Source organism: Schistocerca americana, chromosome X, assembly GCF_021461395.2.
Source record: "Schistocerca americana isolate TAMUIC-IGC-003095 chromosome X, iqSchAmer2.1, whole genome shotgun sequence".
In the NCBI taxonomy this organism is placed as follows: Eukaryota; Metazoa; Arthropoda; class Insecta; order Orthoptera; family Acrididae; genus Schistocerca; species Schistocerca americana.
The window spans coordinates 863,738,553-863,761,346 of record NC_060130.1 but is presented as its reverse complement, the minus strand read 5'-3'; the positions used below and the strand labels follow the sequence as shown (position 1 = coordinate 863,761,346).

General features: G+C 37.3%; 1 protein-coding gene across 5 annotated transcripts in view; it reads left to right on the top strand.

Annotated features, from left to right (window-relative positions):
• The first annotated feature begins 16,809 nt into the window (after nucleotides 1-16,809).
• LOC124554859 (dehydrodolichyl diphosphate synthase complex subunit nus1) overlaps nucleotides 16,810-22,794 on the top strand; it is a 32,364-nt gene continuing 26,379 nt past the window's right edge. For 3 of the 5 annotated variants that reach the window (XR_006968478.1, XM_047128526.1, XM_047128523.1), the window contains exon 1: nucleotides 16,810-17,183. Coding sequence is in view for 4 of the 5 variants with exons in the window: in XM_047128526.1 (XP_046984482.1) it covers nucleotides 16,892-17,183 (292 nt within the window). In the remaining variant the exon portion in view is untranslated. Of the gene's footprint in view, nucleotides 17,184-19,573; nucleotides 19,587-22,794 lie in introns of all 5 variants that reach the window. The other 2 variants (XM_047128525.1, XM_047128524.1) reach the window with 2 other exon arrangements.

Genomic DNA, 22,794 nt, shown 5'->3' with positions numbered 1-22,794 from the left:
AATTATCGACATGCACATAAAGTTCCATTTCTTATTAATACTGCTTTTGAAAATTTACTATGGAAAGGGATAACTGTCAATCAAATCCAGAATATTAATAAACAATGAGATATCAGAAGCATCTACTAAGAGGATTCTGTTATTATATCAAGTACATTAATGGAGATTATAAAGCTCCTGTTGTATACAGATGACCAAATTGCCATAATAATTACTGAATATATGAAAAACGAAGTACCAGATATTGGAAGAATTTATTCTGAAATAGTAGAAATGAAACTGTTAATACCTGGAGGACAATCAATATATGCAAGATCAAACGTTTGTACACTGTGTTAATTTCATTATTCACAGAAAAATAAAAGGGTTCCTCATCACGATCATTTCAGTGGAAAATTTATAAATCCTTTATGCAATAACTGTAATCTACAACTAACACATTAAAGTTTTGAACCAATTTATTTATGTAATCTCTCAGGGTGCAATTCACATCTGTTTGTAAAAGAACTTGGTTATGATAAAAAAGAGGTAGATTTAATACCTAATAAAGATGATAGATACATCAGTTTTTGTAAGAAGACATAAAATATCAAGATGAGGTTTATCGACACGTTTACATTTATGGCTTCTTCACTGGACAAACTTTCATCAAGCCTGAAGAGAGATCAAAAGAAAATCATTAGAAATTTTTTCTCAGAAGAGTTATTCACTTTAATGATCGGAAATGGTGTTTATCTATAAGATGAAATGGATTCTTGGAAGATATTTGAAGAGCCACAGTTATCAGTTACCGAAGAATTTTGCAGTAAACTAAATGTCTGTGAAATAAGTGATGAAGATTATAAATATGCAAAAATAGTTTGCGAAAAATTTAATATAAAAAATATGGGTGAATATTATGATCTGTACAATAAACTGATGTTTTGTTATTGGCAGATGCATCTGAGTATTTGAGAAAAGTTTGCATAAATAGTTACGATTTAGAGCCATATTGGTACTTTACTGCACCAGTACTGTTTTGGGATGCAATCTTAAAAATAGCTAAACAACCACTAGCATTATTACATGATTATGACGTGTCCTTAAGGTTGGAAAAGTGATAAGAGATGGTATATCGCTGTGTTGTAAAAGATATGTCAAAGAAAACTATAGATATATGAAAGACTATGATATAAAAAAGAAATCAAATCGTCTTGCATTTTTAACTGCAAACAATTTTTATTGTTACACTATGAGTCAATATGTAGCCATATACTTGATTTGTGTAGGATGAACCAGATTATTTTGATTGTACAAAAATAAGTGAAATTTCAGATAAATCTGAACAAGGATGGATCTAGAATATCGAAAACAATTAAATGATTTACATTAAGATTTACCTCTCACTCCTGAAAATAAAATTATACCACGAACTTAAGAAAGTAAGTTAATGACTACTTTCCGTAACACAAATAATTATGTAGTTCACTAAGGAAATCTTAAAGAATATCTATCATTAGGAATCAAAATAACAAAGATACATGGTCTTAAAATTTTAACAGTCTGACTTATTGAAAATGTATATAGACTTAAATAGAGAAATGAGGATGAAATCGAAGAATGAATTTCAAATACATTTCTACAAATTGATGAATAATGCTGTGTTTGTAAAAACGTTGCAAAATGTAATAAATAAGGTGGATATAAAATTAGTTTCTGATGGGGATAAATGTGATAAATTAATATCTAAAGCAAATGTTAAACAAAGAACTTTATTTAATGAAAATATGGCTGCTGTCCATGTGAATGAGACAAAAATCACATTTAAAGAACCCATCTATGTTGCCATGAGTGTACTTGATTTGTCTAAAGAATTAATTTTCGCTCTAAAATAATGAATCCGAAATATTGAGAAAATAATGAGTTGTGTTATCAATATACAAACAGTTATATATACAATATGCAAACTGAAGATTCATATGAAGACATGAAATCGATGATTGACTTCTTTCATGCAAGTGATTATCCAACAGATAATATTTATGGTATTTCAAAAATAAACATGACAGTTTTAGGAAAAATAATGGAAGGTTATGTGGTTTGAGATAAAAAATGTATGCTTATAAAGTTGATTGCAAAGAAGAGAAAAACCTAAAGGAGTGAAAAATGTGTTGTTAAAAACAGAATAAGCTTAATACAGAACAATACAGAATGATGAAGTTGATTCGAAATGAAAAAAAATGAAATCTACACAGTTGAGGTAAACAAGAAAGCATTAAGTCCACGTGGTGATAAAGGATGTGTTTTGGAAAATAAAATAGATACTTTACCATACAGACATTATAGAGTCTGAGACTGCTTAACCACTTGCTTTACACATTGTAAAAAATCTAATAGCATTTTTTCTATGTAAATGTAAACATTTCTGGAAAATATCAACAGCATTACCAATAGTTATTTGTTTAAAAAGATTAGTGGTGTACAAGTAAATATTTTATATAATAGTACTGCTGGTGAATATTTTCATATCAGATACAGAGAAAACACATATTCGAAAGCTGATAATCATTTTAAAATCATTTTTCCTAATAGATACTTAAAAATAATTAGTAATTGGGGTTTTAAATTTTTTGAAGAAGAGAATATTAAATTGAGATGTAAAGGAATGAAGAAACTTAAAAATAATGAAAAAGAATTTCATGATTTGGAATTTACTCTGCGAAATTTTTAAAAATATTATTTTTCCCATTACGTTTTATATGCTATAAATGGACAGTATTAAGGAGGTAAAGCAGTGTGGTTACTGACTGGATAAAAAGACTGTTAATCAATTTTATGAAGATAAATATCGAACAGATGGATATTGCAGTGTTTGAAAATAATGGAAAAAGGAAAAGAATTCTGTAAAAGTAACATGTGAATGTCGTAGAAGTGTAGTCAAGAAGGCGTTAAAAAACATAAAAAATCAGCAGTTCATACCAATCTTATGGTTGCTCAAGAAGAAGGAATTAGAAAAATATTGGGTAAGGAATAGAACATATAAAAACAGTTTTTATTTATTTTCTTACATCAACTTTCTTATAAAAAAGATAATTTTTTAAAAAGTGATTGTAATAACAAAAATATCCATTTCTGTTAATTTTCTATGTACTTTATAATAAAATATGCGTTCTCTAATGAAAATAATTGAGTTAGCCCTGAAAATTGGACGATAGTAGGTAATTTCTACAGGTCTTGGGTAAATTTTTTTAACGAAAACGAGTGAGCAAATGAAACTTGCTTACGAGTTTTCTTTTAAGAATTTACGCAGAACCTGCTGAAATTATCAGCTAATTCCAATGTTCCTGGACAGTCAACAGTTTAAAATTTGGAAAGTCAGAGTAAACATTTCAATCATAGCTGCTGTTGCTTTCTTCATCATAGCAAAAATTGTGACAGGATTAACCTATCTAGACATGCTTCAGAACTGGCTATTTCCTCAATCTGAAGATAATTCAGGTAACTTCATCTTCATGCATGATGGTGCCCCACTTCATTTCTCTAAGCACATATGATGTTAACCAAATAACGTCATTCCAGGAGGTCAGATTGGAAGAGGGTGAGCAGAAGATGAACTTCATTGATGATGGTCTCTCAGGTCTCCAGACCTCACACCTTGTGACTTTTATCTGTGGAGCTACCTAAACGACCGCATTTCTATCTCTGCTTTACCTGACACTCTTGAAAGTCTGAGCCATCACATAGTTGAAGTTGTGAAGTCGATAACGAGAGACCAGCCACTTTACGTATGGCAGCAAATGAGCCACTGTTTGATATTTATCATGTAAAATGTGGTGCTCACATTGAATGCAGTGTTGAACTTTTCTCTTTCCAGGAAAATTGGAATTGTGTTTCTATATTTTGTAGTTTAGAAGCAATAATTATTTGAAATCTGTTTCCTCTTTTTAAATAGCCCTGTATTTTGCACCTGGTGAATCACTCTGGGTTCTTAGTTAACATCATTATATTTATATTGTTTAATGTGGTTCAAATATCAACAGTATAAATCATTTTTCGTTTTCAGACATCTGCCCTTTCTTGTGGACGAATACTCAATGTAAAAAATATCCAAGTTGTCATATAACATTAGCAGTGTCTCATGAAAAATAAATAAAATAATAAAACAAACAGTAAGAAGGTGCAAATACAAAAAATCCAGTACTATGAAGTACTTAAGTGTGGCAAAAACAGATCATTTTCTGATGTTAGCAGACAACAACAACGATAACCCCAACAACAGCTATGTATAAATTTCCTGCCAAGAAACCTTGACCTCGACATCCTGTTCCATTCTGTCCTGTTCCGCCAAAACTGGTAGCTACACAATAAATAACATTGTAAGGATGACTGTAGTGTTTCATTTTCTTAAAATAATGAATGGTCATGGTCCCCCAGATCTGCAGTCAAAAAGATGGGTATACAAAAACTTGGTATATTTTTGGTGGGGATGGCCTTCAGCCAATGGAAAAGCAGACGGTTGAAGAACACTAGGGGAGTCAAGTGGAGACTGGGACTTTTAGAGTGAAGAGCTCAAGGGAGCGATTCAGGACACTTTTACATTTGTACCTGAAGGAGGCAGATCTACCTGTGGTAATGAGTGGTGTTCTACCATCTAGGTAACTGACTCTGGGTGGTGAACAGCAACTACCATATTTCAGTTTCTCAAGGAATTTATATTTCGTCAAGTCTGAATGTGCTTCAGAGTGTGAGTAACTTTTTCCACTTGTATTTCGGAACTGAGGGTAGATAGTGTATGAGTTTCTACTCATGTCATATGTGTTAATTTGTAAGTCATCATGATGAACTCTGAGCTGTTTTGAGCTGGTGAATATTACGTCTACTGTGATTAAGAAATGGATTTAGTCTTCACTTATCTCTGAAGATTATTTAGTTTGTGGATATTGCTACCAGTCTCCTAATGCTCTTAATGTAACTTTTTTGCATTTGATAAGGGTGTTTGTAGCCTATTTTTAACTGAATATTGTAGGACCACTTCCTATTTATTTGACATGCCCTTTCTTGGAAAATATTATTCAACATAATTCTCTGTCATCTACATCAGTTGCAGATGTTTGAATAGAACCCTTGTTATTAAATTATTCGTTTAACATTTATTTTTCATTTCTATGTGTTTTATTAACTCGCAGTTCTAGCCAATGCATAGACAGTATGACTGCAGGATCACAGCTGCAGGTTATTATAGGAATTAGCGGCAGGGCACAAAAGCAGATACGTGCCACTCGACCTTATGACTACACTGAGCTGTTCTTTTTGAAGAGAACTGTGCAAGGCCCTAGTATCTAAAGTATGAGTAACCATAGGTAAAGATGCAACTGGACAGGTTGTATGGGATGCTGTTTGGAAGAGCAACTACACTAGCAGTAACTATTAGGCACCACTGCAAGCAGAGTCATCAGTGAATCTCATCATTGATACCCTTTCACACTGAATTTTAATCCCACTCTTGAAACTTTATTTCATCTCTTTCATTACTTCTTCGATGTATAGATTCAGCAGTAAGTGCGTGAGACTACATCCCTGTCCTACACCCTTTTTAACCTTAGCATTTCATTCTTGTTTGTCCAGTCTTATTGTTCCCTCTTGATTCTTGTGCATGTTGTATATTATCCATATTTCCCTGCAGCTTCCCGCTATTTTCCTTGGCATTCCGAACATCTTTAATTATTTGAGAATGTTGAACACTTTTTCCAGGTCGACAAATTTCATAAAAGTATCTGATTTTTCTTCAGTCTTGCTTCTGTTATCAACTGCCTCCCTGCTGACTTTACCTTTCCTAAAACCAAACTGATCCTCATGTAACAGAGCCTATCTTTTGTTCTCCAATTTTCTGTACATTATTCTTGTCAGCAACTTGGAAGCATGAGCTTTTACACTGACTGTGCGATAATTGCTGCACTTGTGGTTCTTGCTATTTTTGGAATTGTATTGATGATTATTTTCCGAAAATCTGATGATACAGTGCCAGTCTCATGCAGTCTGCACACCAACGTCAATAGTCATTTTATTGCCATTTCCCCCAATGATTGGGGGAATGATATCAATCCCTTCTACTTTATTTGATCTTAAGTCGTCCAAAGCGCTTGTAAATTCTGATTCTAATACTGGATCTCCTATCTCCTAGCTGTTGACTCTTGTTTCTTCTTCCATCATGTCATCAGACAAGTCCTCCCCCTCTTTGCACGTATCTGCTCTTTCCTCTGCAATTAACAGCGAAATTCCCACTACACTCTTAATGTTACCACCCTTACTGTTAATTTCAGCGAAAGTTGTTTTGACTTTTCTGTATCCTAAGTCAGTCCATCTAACTATCATTTTTTTCCGATTTCTTCACATTTTTCATGTAGCCATTCCGTCTTAGCTCCCCTGCACTTCCTATTTATTTCATTTCTAAATGACTATTGTTTCACTATTCCTGATTTTTTCTCAGTATTTTTGTGTTCACTTCTTTCATCGATCAACTGTTTCCTTTGTTTCCCTTTCAGAAGATACAAGTTCTATTAAGGCCAATTCATGTGGGTCATCATGGCACCACCATGTCAGGGTGTATTCACACTGACACGGCACCGCCATGTCAGAGTGTGGCCACACTGTCCATCATGAAACAGCTGTCAACTCATGTCACATCACATTACATAAATTTGGGTAGGCTACTACCAGATGGTGAAAATGAGTTTATGAGTTGCCAGCTGTAATAAGAAAGTGAGAGTACAGTATCAGAATTAAGCAACTAACAATAATAAAGTTAATTAATGGTCAAAGGAAATTTCATAACATATGTTCTTGATCAGTTTTATGTCGTAAAGTGCTGAGAAGTGAACCCACATTTCAAAAGATTGATATTTGTTTGCTAGCGAATATATACTGGGTGGTCCATTGATCGTGACCGGGCCAAATATCTCACGAAATAAGCGTCAAACGAAAAAACTACAAAGAACGAAAGTTGTCTAGATTGAAGGGGGAAACCAGATGGCGCTATGGTTGGCCCGCTAGATGGCACTGCCATAGGTCAAACGGATATCAACTGCGTTTTTTTCAAAATAGGAACCCCCATTTTTTATTGCATATTCGTGTAGTATGTAAAGAAATATGAATGTTTCAGTTGGACCACGTTTTTCGCTATGTGATAGATGGCGCTGTAATAACCACAAATGTATAAGTCCGAGGTATCACGTCATATTCTGCCAGTGCGGACGGTATTTGCTTCGTGATACATTACCAGTGATAAAATGGAGCGTTTACCAATTGTGGAAAAGACCAATATCGTGTTGATGTTTGGCTGTTGTGATCAAAATGCCCAACGGGCATGTGCTATGTATGCTGCTCGGTATCCTGGACTACATCTTCCAAGTTTACAGACCGTTCGCCGGATAGTTACGTTATTTAAGGAAACAGAAAGTGTTCAGCCACATGTGAAATGTCAACCACGACCTGCAACAAATGATGATGCCCAAGTATGTGTTTTAGCTGCTGTCGCAGCTAATCCGCACGTCAGTAGCAGACAAATTGCGCGAGAATCGGGAATCTCAAAAACGTCGGTGTTGAGAATGCTACATCAAAATCGATTGCACCTGTACCATATTTCTGTGCACCAGGAATTGCAGGGCGACGACTTTGAACTTCGTGTACAGTTCTGCCACTGGGCACAAAAGAAATTACGGGACGGTGACAGATTTTTTGCACGCGTTCTATTTAGTGACGAAGCGTCATTCACCAACAGCGATAACGTAAACCGGCATAATATGGACTATTGGGCAACGGAAAATCCACGATGGCTGCGACAAGTGCAACATCAGCGACCTTGGCGGGTTAATGCATGGTGCAGCATTATAGGAGGAAGGATAATTGGCCCCCATTTTATCAATGGCACTGTAAATGGTGCAATGTATGCTGATTTCCTAGATAATGTTCTACCGATGTTACTACAAGATTTTCACTGCATGACAGAATGGCGATGTACTTCCAGCATGATGGATGTCCGGCACATAGCTCGCATGAGGTTGAATCAGTATTGAATAGCAAATTTCATGACAGGTGGATTGGTCGTCGAAGCACCATACAATGGCCCGCACGTTCGCCAGATGTAACGTCCCTGGATCCCTCTCTGTGGGGAAAGTTGAAGGATATTTGCTATTGTGATCCACCGACAACGTCTGACAACATGCGTCAGCGCATTGTCAATGCATGTGCGAACATTACGGAAGGCGAACTACTCACTGTTGAGAGGAATGTCGTTACACGTATTACCAAATGCATTGAGGTTGACAGACATGATTTTGAGCATTTATTGCATTAATGTGGTATTTACAGTTAATCACGCTGTAACAGCATGCCTTCCCAGAAATGATAAGTTCACAAAGGTACATGTATCACATTGGAACAACCGAAACAAAATGTTCAAACGTACCTACATTCTGTATTGTAATTTAAAGAACCTACCTGTTACCAACCGTTTGTCTAAAATTGTGAGCCATATGTTTGTGACTATTACAGCGCCGTCTATCACAAAGCGAAAAAGTGGTCCAACTAAAACATTCATATTTCTTTACATACTACACGAATATGTAATAAAAAATGGGGCTTCCTATTTTGAAAAACGCAGTTGATATCCGTTTGACCTATGGCAGCGCCATCTAGCAGGCCAACCATAGCGCCATCTGGTTTCCCCTTTCAAGCTAGACAAGATTCGTTCTTTGTAGTTTTTTCGTTTGACGCTTATTTCGTGAGGTATTTGGCCCGGTCACGATCAATGGACCACCCTGTATACATACAAGCACAGCATACAAAATTGATAAACGAATAAACAGAGCCTGTTTGCCTGATCTATCATGTTTTTCCCTGCTATAACCAGTAACATTATAAACAACTGCATTTTTCCTTTATTAGAGCTGATGCTTTTAGTTTAATTGCATATTTATTGAAAATTGCTTCATCAACTTACATGTTTATATATATAAAGAGTCGGTGTCAGTGCTGTTTTGTTGAAGACTCACTTCACTTTCAGATATCTGACCGCGCCTGTGGAAGAACAATAAACAGAGAAATATCCAAGTCATCCAAGGATATTTGTTCAAATGGTTCAAATGGCTCTGAGCACTATGGGACTTAACAGCTGTGGTCATCAGTCCCCTAGAATTTAGAACTACTTAGACCTAACTAACCTAAGGGCATCACACACATCCATGCCCGAGGCAGGATTCGAACCTGCGACCGTAGCAGTCGCGCGGTTCCGGATTGCGCGCCCAGAACCGCGAGACCACCGCGGGCGGCTAGGACATTTGTAATTTGCCACGAAAACAAAGGTCCAAAAAAAAAAAAAAAAAAAAATAAGAAGACCAATCCGCACGAAATCCACTACCTTTACATGGATGAGCGCAGCCATGATAGGTTAAAGTCGTGTTCAAACACGCAACAAAAGTGTCGCCACAGCTAGTGGCACACTGCAGTTGCAATGGAGTTGCAAGTGTGAAATCTAAGTTTTTGTGGCGCTACTGAAGAGACGTAACTTATGTTATAGGCCACTTTCCTTCCTCCACTGCTCCCTGATTGCTGTATTTCGAAACACGGGCATTCAGTCGCAGTTATCGTGGAGTAATTATTGCTGTACTTGATTGGATTTATATGTCTTTTCATTTTATTACAGAAATAATTCAAAACAGTGGTCGGCAGGTATACTTTCGCTGATTCTGGAAGTACAAGAACAACGATCAACGTTTAATTATCCATAGCAGCTTGCTACTCCCAATGAAATTACCAAGTAATGTTTGGCAAACCAACTATCATCATCACTCAGTATCCAAAATGGATTGCGACAAAGAGATCCATTGCCACCATTGCTATTCAACTTGGCCTCGGAGAAAGTAAGCTGTGACCCTGGTCGAAACAGAAAAATGGAGATGGTGGCAACAGACATAATCCTGGCATTTGCTGACGATGTTGGTATCCTTGGTGACACCCAGGAGCAAGTAAGTGCTGACACTTCACGATTCCTCCGCAACAAGAAATAAATAGGGCTGATACTGAACGACAGCAAAACAAAATATCCCGTTGTCTTGCGACATCAAACTCCTCTCCCCTCCATTACTGTTGATAGCACGCCTTCGAACAAGTAAGAGAATTTAAATACTTGGGCTCCATACTGACCAATAAAAGTGAAATGACGAAAGAGGGCAGCAACGAATAACAAACGCTAATCACGTTATCTTCAGCCTAAACAATCTATTCAAATCCTGGCTGATATCGCTAAAAAACAAGATTCGCCTGTACATGATATTAGAGTGGCCAGTACTTTTATATGGTTGTGAAACCTGGGCAACTTCAGCAACAATTGAAGAAGCAATTTGTGTGTTCTAGAGGAAGGTACTTCGAAAGATATATGGACCCGTCGACAATACCATGGAAGGTAAATGGAAATGAAGAACAAAAGAATATCTCTACCAGTGGTATCGGAAGCCATCCATCGGCCGACTATTGGGGCAGAAGAGGCTACAGTGCTTTGGCGACATCTTCTGAGGCAGTGGATCCCTCCCTAACCGTGTTCTCTGTTGCCAACCTGTTGGGAGACGCCCAAGGGGCTATAGAGGACGCGATGGCAGGATTGGGTACTGGTGATGCTCAAACAAGTGGAGCCAACAGCAGTAGAAGATGAGGCTGGGGACCAACCTGCTCTGACATCTTGGCTGACTAGTGTTTTTTTTTCTTTTTGTAATGTGTACCTATGCAAATTTTATAATGTGCAGTTTGTTGTATTCTTTTTATGTTGTGGTTTGTATCCTTTTTTACTCTGTTCTAGGCCTTAAAGTCACATAAACGCAATAAATGATGACACCAGTGTGTGTGTGTGTGTGTGTGTGTGTGTGTGTGTGTGTGTTTGTGTTTGTGTGTGTGTGTGTGTGTGTGTGTGTGTGTGAGTGAGTATGTGTGTGCAAACCAACCATGTAAGCCTATCCTACAACCTTCAAAGACTTGTGGATGAATAAATAAAGAAACTTAATATGTAACCATAAAAGGGACGTATAGACATGATTTGTGAGTCCAGACACTGTATAAATCGCGGGTTTCTATGCGGGAACTAGCCCCCGAGTTTGATGTGGCAGTTATTAAACGAAAAATTAGTTATTCGAAATGCATTGAGCAATGAACACAATAAGAGTCTAAAATCTTTGAAGAGCTGCGTGTCTGTAGATAATAATTACATGTCAGCTGTTGGCTAGTTTGTCATAACAGACAGCATTTCCTTCTTCGAGCATACTTTGTTTTGTAAATGTGTTTATGGGCCCTGATTTATCCCTGCATGAAATCTGTTTTTGGATCTAAGATTTGGGTTTCGTTTCTCTTATATTTAACTCTTGTCACTGCTCTAATGTCATTACCTACACTTTAACATTCATAATCGCCCATATGATTTCAGTTGACTTCATGATTAGCTGTGTAACTATGTAGAATTTGTGGCGTCCTGCGTGAACAGTAGGTCACAGTGCCACTCAGTAAGCCACAAGTTGTGGCGTCACAACAGCAGTGTGTTGTGTAATGTTTTGAAATGACATGATGTGAGATGACGGGTAGTGTGAATTCACCTTTACTGTAACATGAGACAGCACGGTCACTATGTTTACATGCGATACATCCTCCGAAAGACGATAACGGAATTTCGGACACCGTTTTTCGCTTTAGTAGTAGTAGTAGTAGTAGTTTATTCATCCAGAGACAATTGACATTGCATGGATTTCGTCAAAAAAATACATAGTATATACATACACACATATAGGGTGAACAATACTATACAAAATACAGATGTGCATAGTAGACTACGTAACATCAGACCACATTGAAATAGCATGTACAACTTTGATTATTTACATTGATGTATGAGAAAGACTTTTTACATGGAATACACAGTTGATATTTAGATATAACACATACAGTTCTAGCACTTCTGTACATATTATTTATTTAGATCATAGCAACAGTCAGATAAAAATTACTATTGGCACAGAGTACATAAATATAATTGTTTAGTATGGATCTATTCCAGGTATTCGTTTACACTATAATAGCAGTTGGTCATTAAAAATTTGAATACTGCTTCTTTAAATGAAGACAATTTTTTTATTTCTTTTATCTTTACTGGTAGTTTGTTATACAATCTACTTCCTTGTATGTTTGTTTGTTTCTGCGCCAAAGCCTTGTTAACTCTTTTTATATGAATGTCATTGCACTTTATTGTGTTGTATGTATGTAGATCCGAGTTGGATTGGAAATTGTTAATATTTCGTTTTACATTAATTACGCTTTTCTGTATATAGAGGCATGGTAGGGGTAGAATATTCAGCTGTTTAAATAATTGCTTTGAACGAGTTAGCCTTGAACTGTTGGTAATTATTCTAACAGCTCGTTTTTGTAGAGTGAAGATGGTTTTGAGATTTTTCTTACTATGACCCCAGAAGATGAGGCCATAGGTAATAGCAGAATGTATATAAGCAAAGTAAACAGCTCTGCTACATTCCCTACTACATACAAAGCTAATAACGCGTAAAGCAAAGCAAGCAGAGCTTAACTTATGTGAGAGATACAGGATATGGGATTTCCAGTCTAAATTTTCATCTATATGTACACCTAAGAATTTTGTGGTAGCAACTCTCACAATTTCTTTATTTTGTATTCTGAGATCTAGATCAGAGTGTGACTTTGCTTTCCTGCAATGGATATAATTAGTTTTAGAGATATTTATGGTTAATTTGTTCACTTCAAACCAATTTTGCAGATGTTGGCAATACCCGGTTTATGTCAGTTACTACAATGTTTGTGTCATCCGCAAACAGGACTATATGAGTACCGTTTACTGGAATCTTGATATCATTTATGTAAAGAAGAAATAGGAGAGGTCCTAGAACACTCCCCTGCGGTACCCCTATTGGCACAGTCTGAATATCCGATCTGTAAACAATACTTTGGTTTTTACTGTTTGTTGTTGCAATTTCTACTACCTGTTTCCTATTATGGAGATATGACTGAAACCACTTTTTAGCTACTCCTTGTATACCGACATATTCTAATTTGTCTAGCAGGATAACATGTTGGACAGTATCGAATGCCTTTGAGAGGTCCAAATTTATTCCTATTGTACTGTTGTTCTTATCTAGCCCCGTTACAATATTTTCAATGAATTGGGTGATGGCTGACTCTGTACTCATTCCTTTGTGGAAGCCGTGTTGGTTTACAGACAATAGATTGAATTTCTCGAGGTAATTTATAATTCTGTTTTTCATGACTGTTTCTATTACTTTTGAAAATGCCGATAATAAAGCTATTGGTCTATAGTTTCCCACTTCATGTATATTGCCCTTTTTATACAATGGTTTTACTTTTGCAATTTTTAATCGTTGTGGAAAGACACCTTCTGAAAATGATATGTTTATGATGTGTGAGAGTGGGTCTGATATGACACTAGCACATCTCATCATGACTGAGCAAGGTATCTCGTCAATCCCTGAGGACATTTTATTCTTCATTGTTTTTATTATTTGATTAACTTCCAATTTGTTTGTGGGAGGTAGCAATAATGAATTCACACTTTGTTCTTCTGGGATTGATGTTCTACTAATCTTAGGACAATTTTTATGCAGATTGATTGGACTATTTATGAAGTAGTCATTAACGTAATTTGCTAAGGTACGATTTCTGACTAGCACACCTTGATCATCTTTTACAACAAAGTCATCTGGATTTCTGACATTTTTGCTTGGGCCTATTTCTTTTTTTACTACATTCCATATAGCTTTTGATTTGTTTGCTGACCCAGCAATTACACTGTCATTGTGCATTGTCTTGGCTTTTTTGATCACCTTCCTGTAAATTTTCTTGTATGTCTTAACATAATCTGTGAAGTGTTCATCTTTGTTATCTTTTTTGAGTTGACTGATATGTTTTAGTGTTTGACTAGATACTCTAATAGCAGGTGTTATCCACTGGCTTGTGTTCCTAGGCATGACATTGATCTTTGTGAGCTTTTTTGGGAAACACATCTCAAATAGGGACATGAATGTACTAGAAAAAGCATTGAAAGATTCCTCGGTTGTAGTTTGTGCAAAGACATCTTCCCAGGTTTCATTAGCTATCAACTGGATGAAAGTATTTACTTTTTCTGTATAGAAGTGCCTTTTGTATCCCCACTTATATTTTACTGCCTTGGGGATAGAGTAATTTATGTATGTTAATAGTGTATTGTGATCCGAAAGACCTAAGTTTACGTTTAGTGGCTCAGTGATACCATTCTCCATATTTGAGAAGATATTGTCTAAAAGAGAAGATGACAGTTCTGTTATTCTGGTGGCATATGTAAAGAGTGGTTTCATGTGGAAGCTGCTGAGTATACTCAAAACCTGTCTTTTTTCATCACTTTCAATTAACAGGTTAATATTAAAATCTCCACATAAAAATAATTTCACTTCATTACTATAAAAAGTGTTTAATGCTGCTTCTATTTTTTTGTAGAATATGTTTTTGTCACCCAGTGGAGATATATATACTGTAATGACAACTAGTTTTTCACTCTTGTCCTCAGTTTTTAACTCTATGGCACATGATTCAAAATGTTTTTCTATATTTAGATGGTCTAATTCTGTTTTCACTTTAAACTGCAGTCCTACTCTAGAGTAAATGCATACCCCACCATTTTTAAAAACACTTCAGCAATAATGTGTTGCTAAATTAAACTTGCTTATATTTATGAGGCTTAATTCACTAGCCTTGCACCAGTGCTCAGATGAACAAATACAAGAGACATCACCAAGATTATTTAAAGCTACTTCTACATCTAGTACTTTGTTTCTGAAGCATTGAATATTCTGACACATTATCCTGACTGTTTTGCAAGTATTTTTCCTTTTGTCATTACCTGGTAATGTGCTGCTTTTTCCATAGTAGTTGTGACTTATCTGCAAATTTTCTTGCTGATTTGTCACAATCTTTTCCATTTCTTTGTCTGAAGCCATAAAAAATCCTTATTTAATGATGCAGATGTACCTTGTCTTTGACTCCTCCTTAGGCAGTGTTGTGTTGCTGCAACTGTTGTTGATGGTTTTGTTGCTGCTGCTACTGTTGTTGTTGGTTCAGTTGCTGCTGCTGCTGTTGCTGCTGGTGCTTCTGTGGCCGGAGGTGGTGGTGGTGGTAATGGTAGTGGATGTGGTGGTGGTGCTGACAGGATTCTTCGTGCTGTTGGTTCAGTAGTAGGTTCCTCTGTTGCTACTGTTTTTTGGATGGTCCATTTGCGTGCTGCTCCTGTTTTTGCTGGTGTTTACATGCTAAAGCCGGGTTCACACAGGCAACAAAAGTATCGCCACTGCTAATGGCGAACTGCAGTTGCTTTGTAGTTGCATGTGTGAATTCCTAGTTTTCGGTGGCGCCATTTAAGAAGCGCAACTTTTGTCACGCCACAAAAAGTTGAACTTGGTTCTACTTTGTTGCGCCATTTTGCCTTCTCCACAATCGAATAACGTCATTCGATTACTATCTCGCGGCTTGATTCAAACCTTTCTAGTGCCTATTCGTTCACAAATAGTGCTTTTGTTCGTGCGTTTGTTATTAATATGTCGAAAAAGTGGTCAACAGCGACAATTATGAGATTCTTGGAGGTGTATCAAGAACGAGAATGCCTTTGGAACCACAAAAGCGAATCATAGAAAGACAGAAATTTGAAAGGTGCTGCATTAATTGAAATAGTAAACAGTATGCGTGAATATGTACCTGGAATTCATGTAGCTACAACAAAATTAAAAATTCGAAGCATTCGAAATGCTTACATGAGTGAACATAAAAAAGTACTGAAATCACTTAAGAGGGTGCGTCTACAGACGGTATTTATAAACCCAACCTTGCTTGGTTTGAAGCTGCAGACCGGTTCTTAAAACGTGTAGTCGAGACAAGAGAGACGAGAAACACTTTGGTAAGTAATATTTTCAATTTTTATGTTTCCAAAACATCTTATTTAGTAATATGTACAGCCGTTTAATCAGCTGAGACAGGTGACGCCATTTTGCAAATTGCTCACAGCGCCACTTCAGAATGACTTACTTGTGGCGATACTTTCGTTGCGTGTGTGAACCCGGCTTAAGATCTGCTAGCCCAGTTAAATATGGCGCCTGAAAAACGGCTGTTACAATTTATGATTTTGTCAGCGCAATCGCTATTTCTTTTCAATTAGACGAAGCGTAAACAGCTTCAGTCTAATGTTTCTACTTATCCTTCGCTGTACAGAAACCCACCCCGTCCATATTAGCTGAAAATTTTTAGAAACAAGAAGCAACCTGACAGCCCAAGCACGTTTCAAAACCGGTTGCGTTTACATGGTAACGAAAATCGAATGTGGGATTGGAAAACCAGCAAACAGAAGCGGAGTTCCAAGGTCTATTTTGAAGTATTAACGTGACCACCCAGAAGCGTTATCGGGAAATCGGTCTACGAAATTCGGTTTTGGGAGCTCCATATAGACGGGGTGGGTGTTAATGGGTTAAATTCCATTTGTAGCAGACGATGTCACTGTTCCGCCACCAGTGGCAACGTCAAAACTATGTTCCCGGGCATCCTTGACGTTGTCTTCTGACTCTCTCCCATTCTGTTCCGTTGTCGGTTTGACTGAATGGAATGCCACCGTTAGAAATAATTTCTTTCATGTATTGGCGCTCTGTTTCGTTAGGTGACGTCCATTGTGAAATCGACCTCAACAATGCTCTTTGATATAAAGCGGCTCTGGTCACTGATTATTGTGATCTTTGACCCGGCTGAGACACGAGTGTGGGAAAGTGACGTGATAAGCGGTCGGCTTGTATTATGTTGTTAACACGAAGGTGTAATCACTATGTTTTTCCGTCGTGGACTTTGGGTGTGTTGCCATGTGGTATATTCCATTTTTATGGCAGTGGGAAACATTTGGACGCACGTGAATAAATTTGTGGAAAGACATCTATACGCTACAACATTAGAAAATGAAATGCTGTATGTTTCAAAATGTGCTGAACATTTTAATAAGACACCTCAACACATAGTGTTGCTTTTAGGAAATGAAACTATATCTTATAAAGACTTAGCGAATATTATATTATGGTGCGTTGCGGCGGGAATCTCGTTTGTTACTTTATACGACCATGATGGTACGTGTTATTGAACGTTGATTGTGATGGTTTGATAACCTGTTTTTACGTCATCTTGTGTCGTGTAGTATTTGTAATTTTGTTCGTCTTTGTTGACAACTAACACTTGGTTTGGATACAGTTTAAAGCAGATACAGTAAGTCATGGTCCAGAATATTGGATATACCGTAATACTGCTTATGTAGTTACTCATTCTTCCAGAAACCTTACTCACCTAGAATATCACCATGTGTTTACAGTATCCAAATTGCTTATATTCCCATCTGTGCCAAAATGGGCGTGTGGTTTCAGTTTGTGCACGATACAGGATTAGCCGACGTTGCTTGTGGTCCACGTGTTGCTGCTGCGTAATTGAAAGTGTTTTAGACCAATCCAATAAATCATGATAAAAGTACAAAACACACTCGTTATTTTGTGGTCACTCCATTCGTTAGAAATTCTATAGTGTTCATTAATTGATTTTACTGTCGTTCTTGTGTAAGACAGAGACATTGTAGTTACGAAGCACTGACAAACTTTCGATTTGTTTGAGAAATGGCAGTTCAAAAAAATGTTGAATTACCACACTTTGTACCAGGCTTTGCTCAGCTGATAGGCATGTAATTATCAAACTTCATTATGACTGGTTATATAGGTAACCATGTATTCGTTTATCGTAACTGGTTGTGGGATCAAAATACATTCTTTGGGTCAAACCCAGACTATCGGAAGCCTTGTAAGTTGGAATGGTATGCTGTACTTGGTCTTGAACGTGAGCATGTATTTCATATAGTCAATGCTCCACCAGTTAACTGTGTCTGCATCCTTAAAAGGTAACGTTGACATGTAGTTGACGAGAGTTGTAAGGATGTATGTGGGATGTTATTGTTAGCTGTGTAAGTTAAAGTGGTCATAAAACAAAAGAAACATTCATGGTGCCCAGAGATTTACTAATCATTTGTATTTTGGATGTGGTGTGCCTTCTTACAATGAGTGAATTTGTATATTCAGTTACATGAGAACTTGCACGAATTAAAAGCTGTGGTGTAACCTCACATTTTTTTCACATATGCAAAGAACTTTTTGGAAGTTAATTGGTGACTGACAGAAGAAAGGGTTGAAGTTATGTATTGAACACCCCCCTCCCCCTCTGAAATCTTGCTTGTGGTGACAGACTGAGCTGTAGTGCAGGCCAAGGTCTGCGTTTGGTTGGAAGGTGACAGTTTGGTAGTGAGTTGGTGAAGCCAACAAATGTGAAAGCAGAAAATCTGGTTGTGGTGCCAGACTGACCCATAGTGAAGCCTAATGTTTTTGTATGTGCCATGTTGAGAAATGCAAGTGGGTCCACCACTTAACTTTTAACTGAAGAAGGTGTGACTAACTGGAAATCTGATTTGGATATTTAGTCAAACACTTAGCCTGTAAAACTACAGCCAAGAAATAGGCTTTATTGTGGAGCAAACTTACAAAGGAGATGACTTTTCCATTTTTACTTACTGAAAGTATTGTGGGTGATTAGTTATTTTTGTATCTGTATACAGGTTGTAGGGTGCAGGCTTTGTTGTCCAAAGCAGCACATCAATTTTGCTAACTTTCATTGACTCAAGCATGTATGAAACTGTAACAGTAAACAATGAATAGTAGATAAATATCTAAATGCTCTGTAACACTGTCTCCCTTACTGCCCTGTGCCCTCTCACTTCTTTCCTCGACATCTCTATAGCCTGTTCCTGTCTCTTCCCCTTACTGCAGTCGTCTCCAATCTCTTCACTATGTACACTCCCATTGACTTAACAAATTCATTACAGTGTGTGTGGTGCACTTTCATGATCAATGCCGAAATACCTTATTGTTGCCAGATTTATGTATTTTTACATTAATATGATTTTCATGGTAGGTCCTACATAAAGTGCAAGTTTTCCATTTGCTGACAAAGTATGTGTTCTCTTAAGAGTGACTATTTCTGTGTCTCATAAAATGGCAGTTGAGGATGTCTTAAAGAACTATTCTACCTCCATAGAAAATGTAAGGAATGATTTCATGAACTGATGACATAAACAGAATGAAATGAATGTTATATGTCAGGCCTCCATATGTTAAATATTTTTTAACTAGCCTAATGAAAACTACACTCACAGGTATTATTTACTTATTATTAAAGTTTCGTTTTTGAGAAGGAAATTTGATTCACTTTATGCCATTATGGTGCCTGTTTAGTTCTCAAAGCTAAACTGTTAATGAAACTTTCTCTCTATCGTTTGGTTTGTCTCCTCTCATGTGCCATTAAAATGAGTCATTATGTTTTAATTTTAAACAGAGATGTCATCAAAACATTAAATATTTCTGTGTTAGTATCAAATTTTGGTTGCATGTATAAATTATTACTACCTGACTTCAGTCTCCTTTTGCAGGAGGCATCTGGAGGTAGGTGAGGAATCATCCAAAGCACCACACTTTGACTGCGAACAAGTCAGAATGCCTTACCTTATGTCCAGATTTTCCAAGAGCACTTAATAGTACCAGATGAAACATCAGGTTGTAATAATGTATACCTGTGAGCATGGACTCAACACAACCACTCATGTAGAAATTAAGTTTGTTGGAATTTCTGTTACCAGAGAATGCCTTTGTTGGGTTGGTTATTGGAAAAGCAGATCGTTTTCGATGTGTCATCTGTGCTACGTCCATGTGCAGTGTCTTGTTTTTATGCATTTTAACTTTTATGAAGTACATCAGTGTTCATTGTTGATGAAGCATATGCTAGAGGTTCCAAAATCTTGGTAATCCAGTGAGCAGTTTCTTTGGCTGTCAAAATTCCCCAGTGCCGTTTTGGAGCATGTAAAATGAGTTATCTGAACCACTGCTTCAGTTGATTTGAGTAGTTGTATGTATGCACTTTGTTGTATTATGATGAGACATGGTTTTATGGTGGAAGTAGCACTAGCCCTATCATCATATTTACAACAAGAGTACAATAAAGCATGTACAAAACTCTCAGCTTTCGAGTCTGTTATGTCTGAATTAAGACTCAATGTTTCAGAGATATAGTCTTCATAAGGTCAGGAGCTGATGAAATAGAAGGTGAATAACTATGAAAGCTCCATTTCAACTTGAACATAATGCAGTTCAAGCACAGATAATTTTGCACATCAATGCTGCTGTGAGAAACTGAAAGACCATATGCTATTGTGTGCATCTGAAAGATTTCAGTGGTACCTGTATTTTAACTTATCAGTTGAATCAAACTATATTTTACTTCAGTTCTCGTAAAGCCTATACTTTTTAAGTATGGAATTCGGGAACATCTCTAGTTGAATTATGTTGCCCTTTGACAAGAATAAGAGATCTTTTGTGATGACAGTCATTGATAGAATGCTATTTCCACAATATTCACATTAAATTAAATCTGTCCATAGCTCGCGGTCGCGTTCTCGCTTCCCGAGCACGGGGTCCTGGGTTCAAATACTGGCGGGGTCAGGGATTTTCACCTGCCTCGAGATGACTGGGTGTTTGTGTTGTTCTCATTATTCCATCATTATTCATGACAGGGGCGAGATTGGACTGAGCAAAGGTTGGGAATGGGTGCTGATAACGGCGCAGTGGAGCGCCCCACAGACCCATAATCATCATCATCATTAAATTAAATCTCATAAGGGACATTAGGATAAATCTGTCGTATACCTGTCAGTAAATGAGCAATGGCTGTTGCAACAGTAGCTAATTGGAATGGCTGCATGGCCACTAACTAGTGTGGTATCTGCTGATTCTATCAGTAGTACAGTTAAGTTAGACATAGCCTTCATGACAGCCTGAAAATAAAAGCAAACAGTTTAAAGGATAAGCCATTGTCATGAGCAGTACAATCCTGTGGTTTCAGGGTTCAGAGCACCACGTCTCATTAGGATATGGAGACAGAAACAAATAAATTTTAAAAGAGTTCAAGAAAGTAACTAAACAATGTGATTCCAACATACTGGATTCGTGCAAATAGTTCTTTCATTTTATCAGCACTCATCAGAAATATTTTTTGCCACACAGGCATTGTATAAGTCCAGCTTTGCTTATTGCATCAGAATACATAAGAACTTTGGAGCAAAATTAATCAACCATTTGTCCTTAGATGGAGTTTAAAGGTGTTACCACATTCATCACAAGTTGCCATATACGCTGAGGTGAGAAAAGTCTTGGGATACTGCCTAATATCGTGTTGGACCTCCTTTTGCCTGGCGTAGTGCAGCAATTTGATGTGGAACGGACACAAGAAGTCGTTGGGAGTCCTCTGCAGAAATATTGAGCCATACTGCCTCTATAGATGCCTATGATTGTGAAAGCATTGCCAGTGCAGGATTTTGTGTATGAACTGACCTCTTGATTATGTCCCATTAATGTTCGATGGTATTCATGTTGGGCAATCTACGTGGCCAGAGTATTCACATGAATGGTCCAGAATGTTCTTCAAACCTTTTGCGAACAAATGTGATGTAACACATTGTCATCCATAAAAATTTCATCATTGTTTGAGGATGTGAAGTCCAAAAATGGCTGCAGATGGGCTTCAAATAGGTGAACATAACCATTCCCAGTCAATGATAGATTCAATTGTACCAGAGGACCCATTCCATTCCTTGTAAACACAGCCCATACCATTATGGAGACACAACCAGCGTGCAGAGTGCCTTGTTGTCAACTTGGGTCCGTGGCTTTGTGGGGTCTGCGCCACATTCGAACCCTACCATCGGCTCTTACCAACTGAAATCTGGACTCATCTGATCAGGTCGCAGTTTTCCAGTCATTTAGGGTCCAACTGAAAAAGTCATGAGCCCGGGAGAGGGGCTGCAGTGATTTTGTGGTGTTATCAAAAGAACTCATATCAGTTGTCTGCTGCCATAGCCCATTAATGCCAAATTTCGCTACATGGTCGTAAGGGTAGGTTTGTCATACATTCCACATTGATTTTTGTGATTATTTCATACAGTGTTACTTGTCTGTTAGCACTGAAAATTCTGCACTAATACTGCTGCTTTCAGTCATTACGTGAAAGCCATTGGGCCCTGCATTGTCCGTGGTGAGAGATAATGTGTGAAATGTGGTATTCTCGACACACTCTGGACACTGTTGATTCTGGAATATTGAATCCCCTAATGATTTCTGAAGTGGAACGTCCCGTGCAACCTCTCTCTCTCTATCCTTTTCTTCCCCCCCCCCCCCCCCCCCCCCCTCCCTCCAAGTTCTTTCAGAAAAGACTTCCTAACATTTAAAATTATGTTAGACTTCATGCAACTTCCTTGCAAGATCCTTGCCATCTGTGACAGACATACAGTGCCATTGGCAAAAATGAGAACTTTATTTCACCTTCCAAATTCCTCCTCATTTTCCTTTACTGCATGGTCAGTGCACAGAGTGAATAACATCGTAGGTAGGTCACAATGATTCCGTGTACCCTTCTGAAGTACTGATTGCTTTTCAGATTCATCAACTCATACCTGCAGTCTGGTTTCTGTGCCAGTTGTGGATAACCTTTTGCTCTATTTTCTCTCTTCTACAGTTAGAGTTTCAAAGAATATAATCAATGTTGTCAAAAGCTTTTCTAAATCTACAAATGTTAGAAATTGAGGTTCGCCTTTCATCAGTT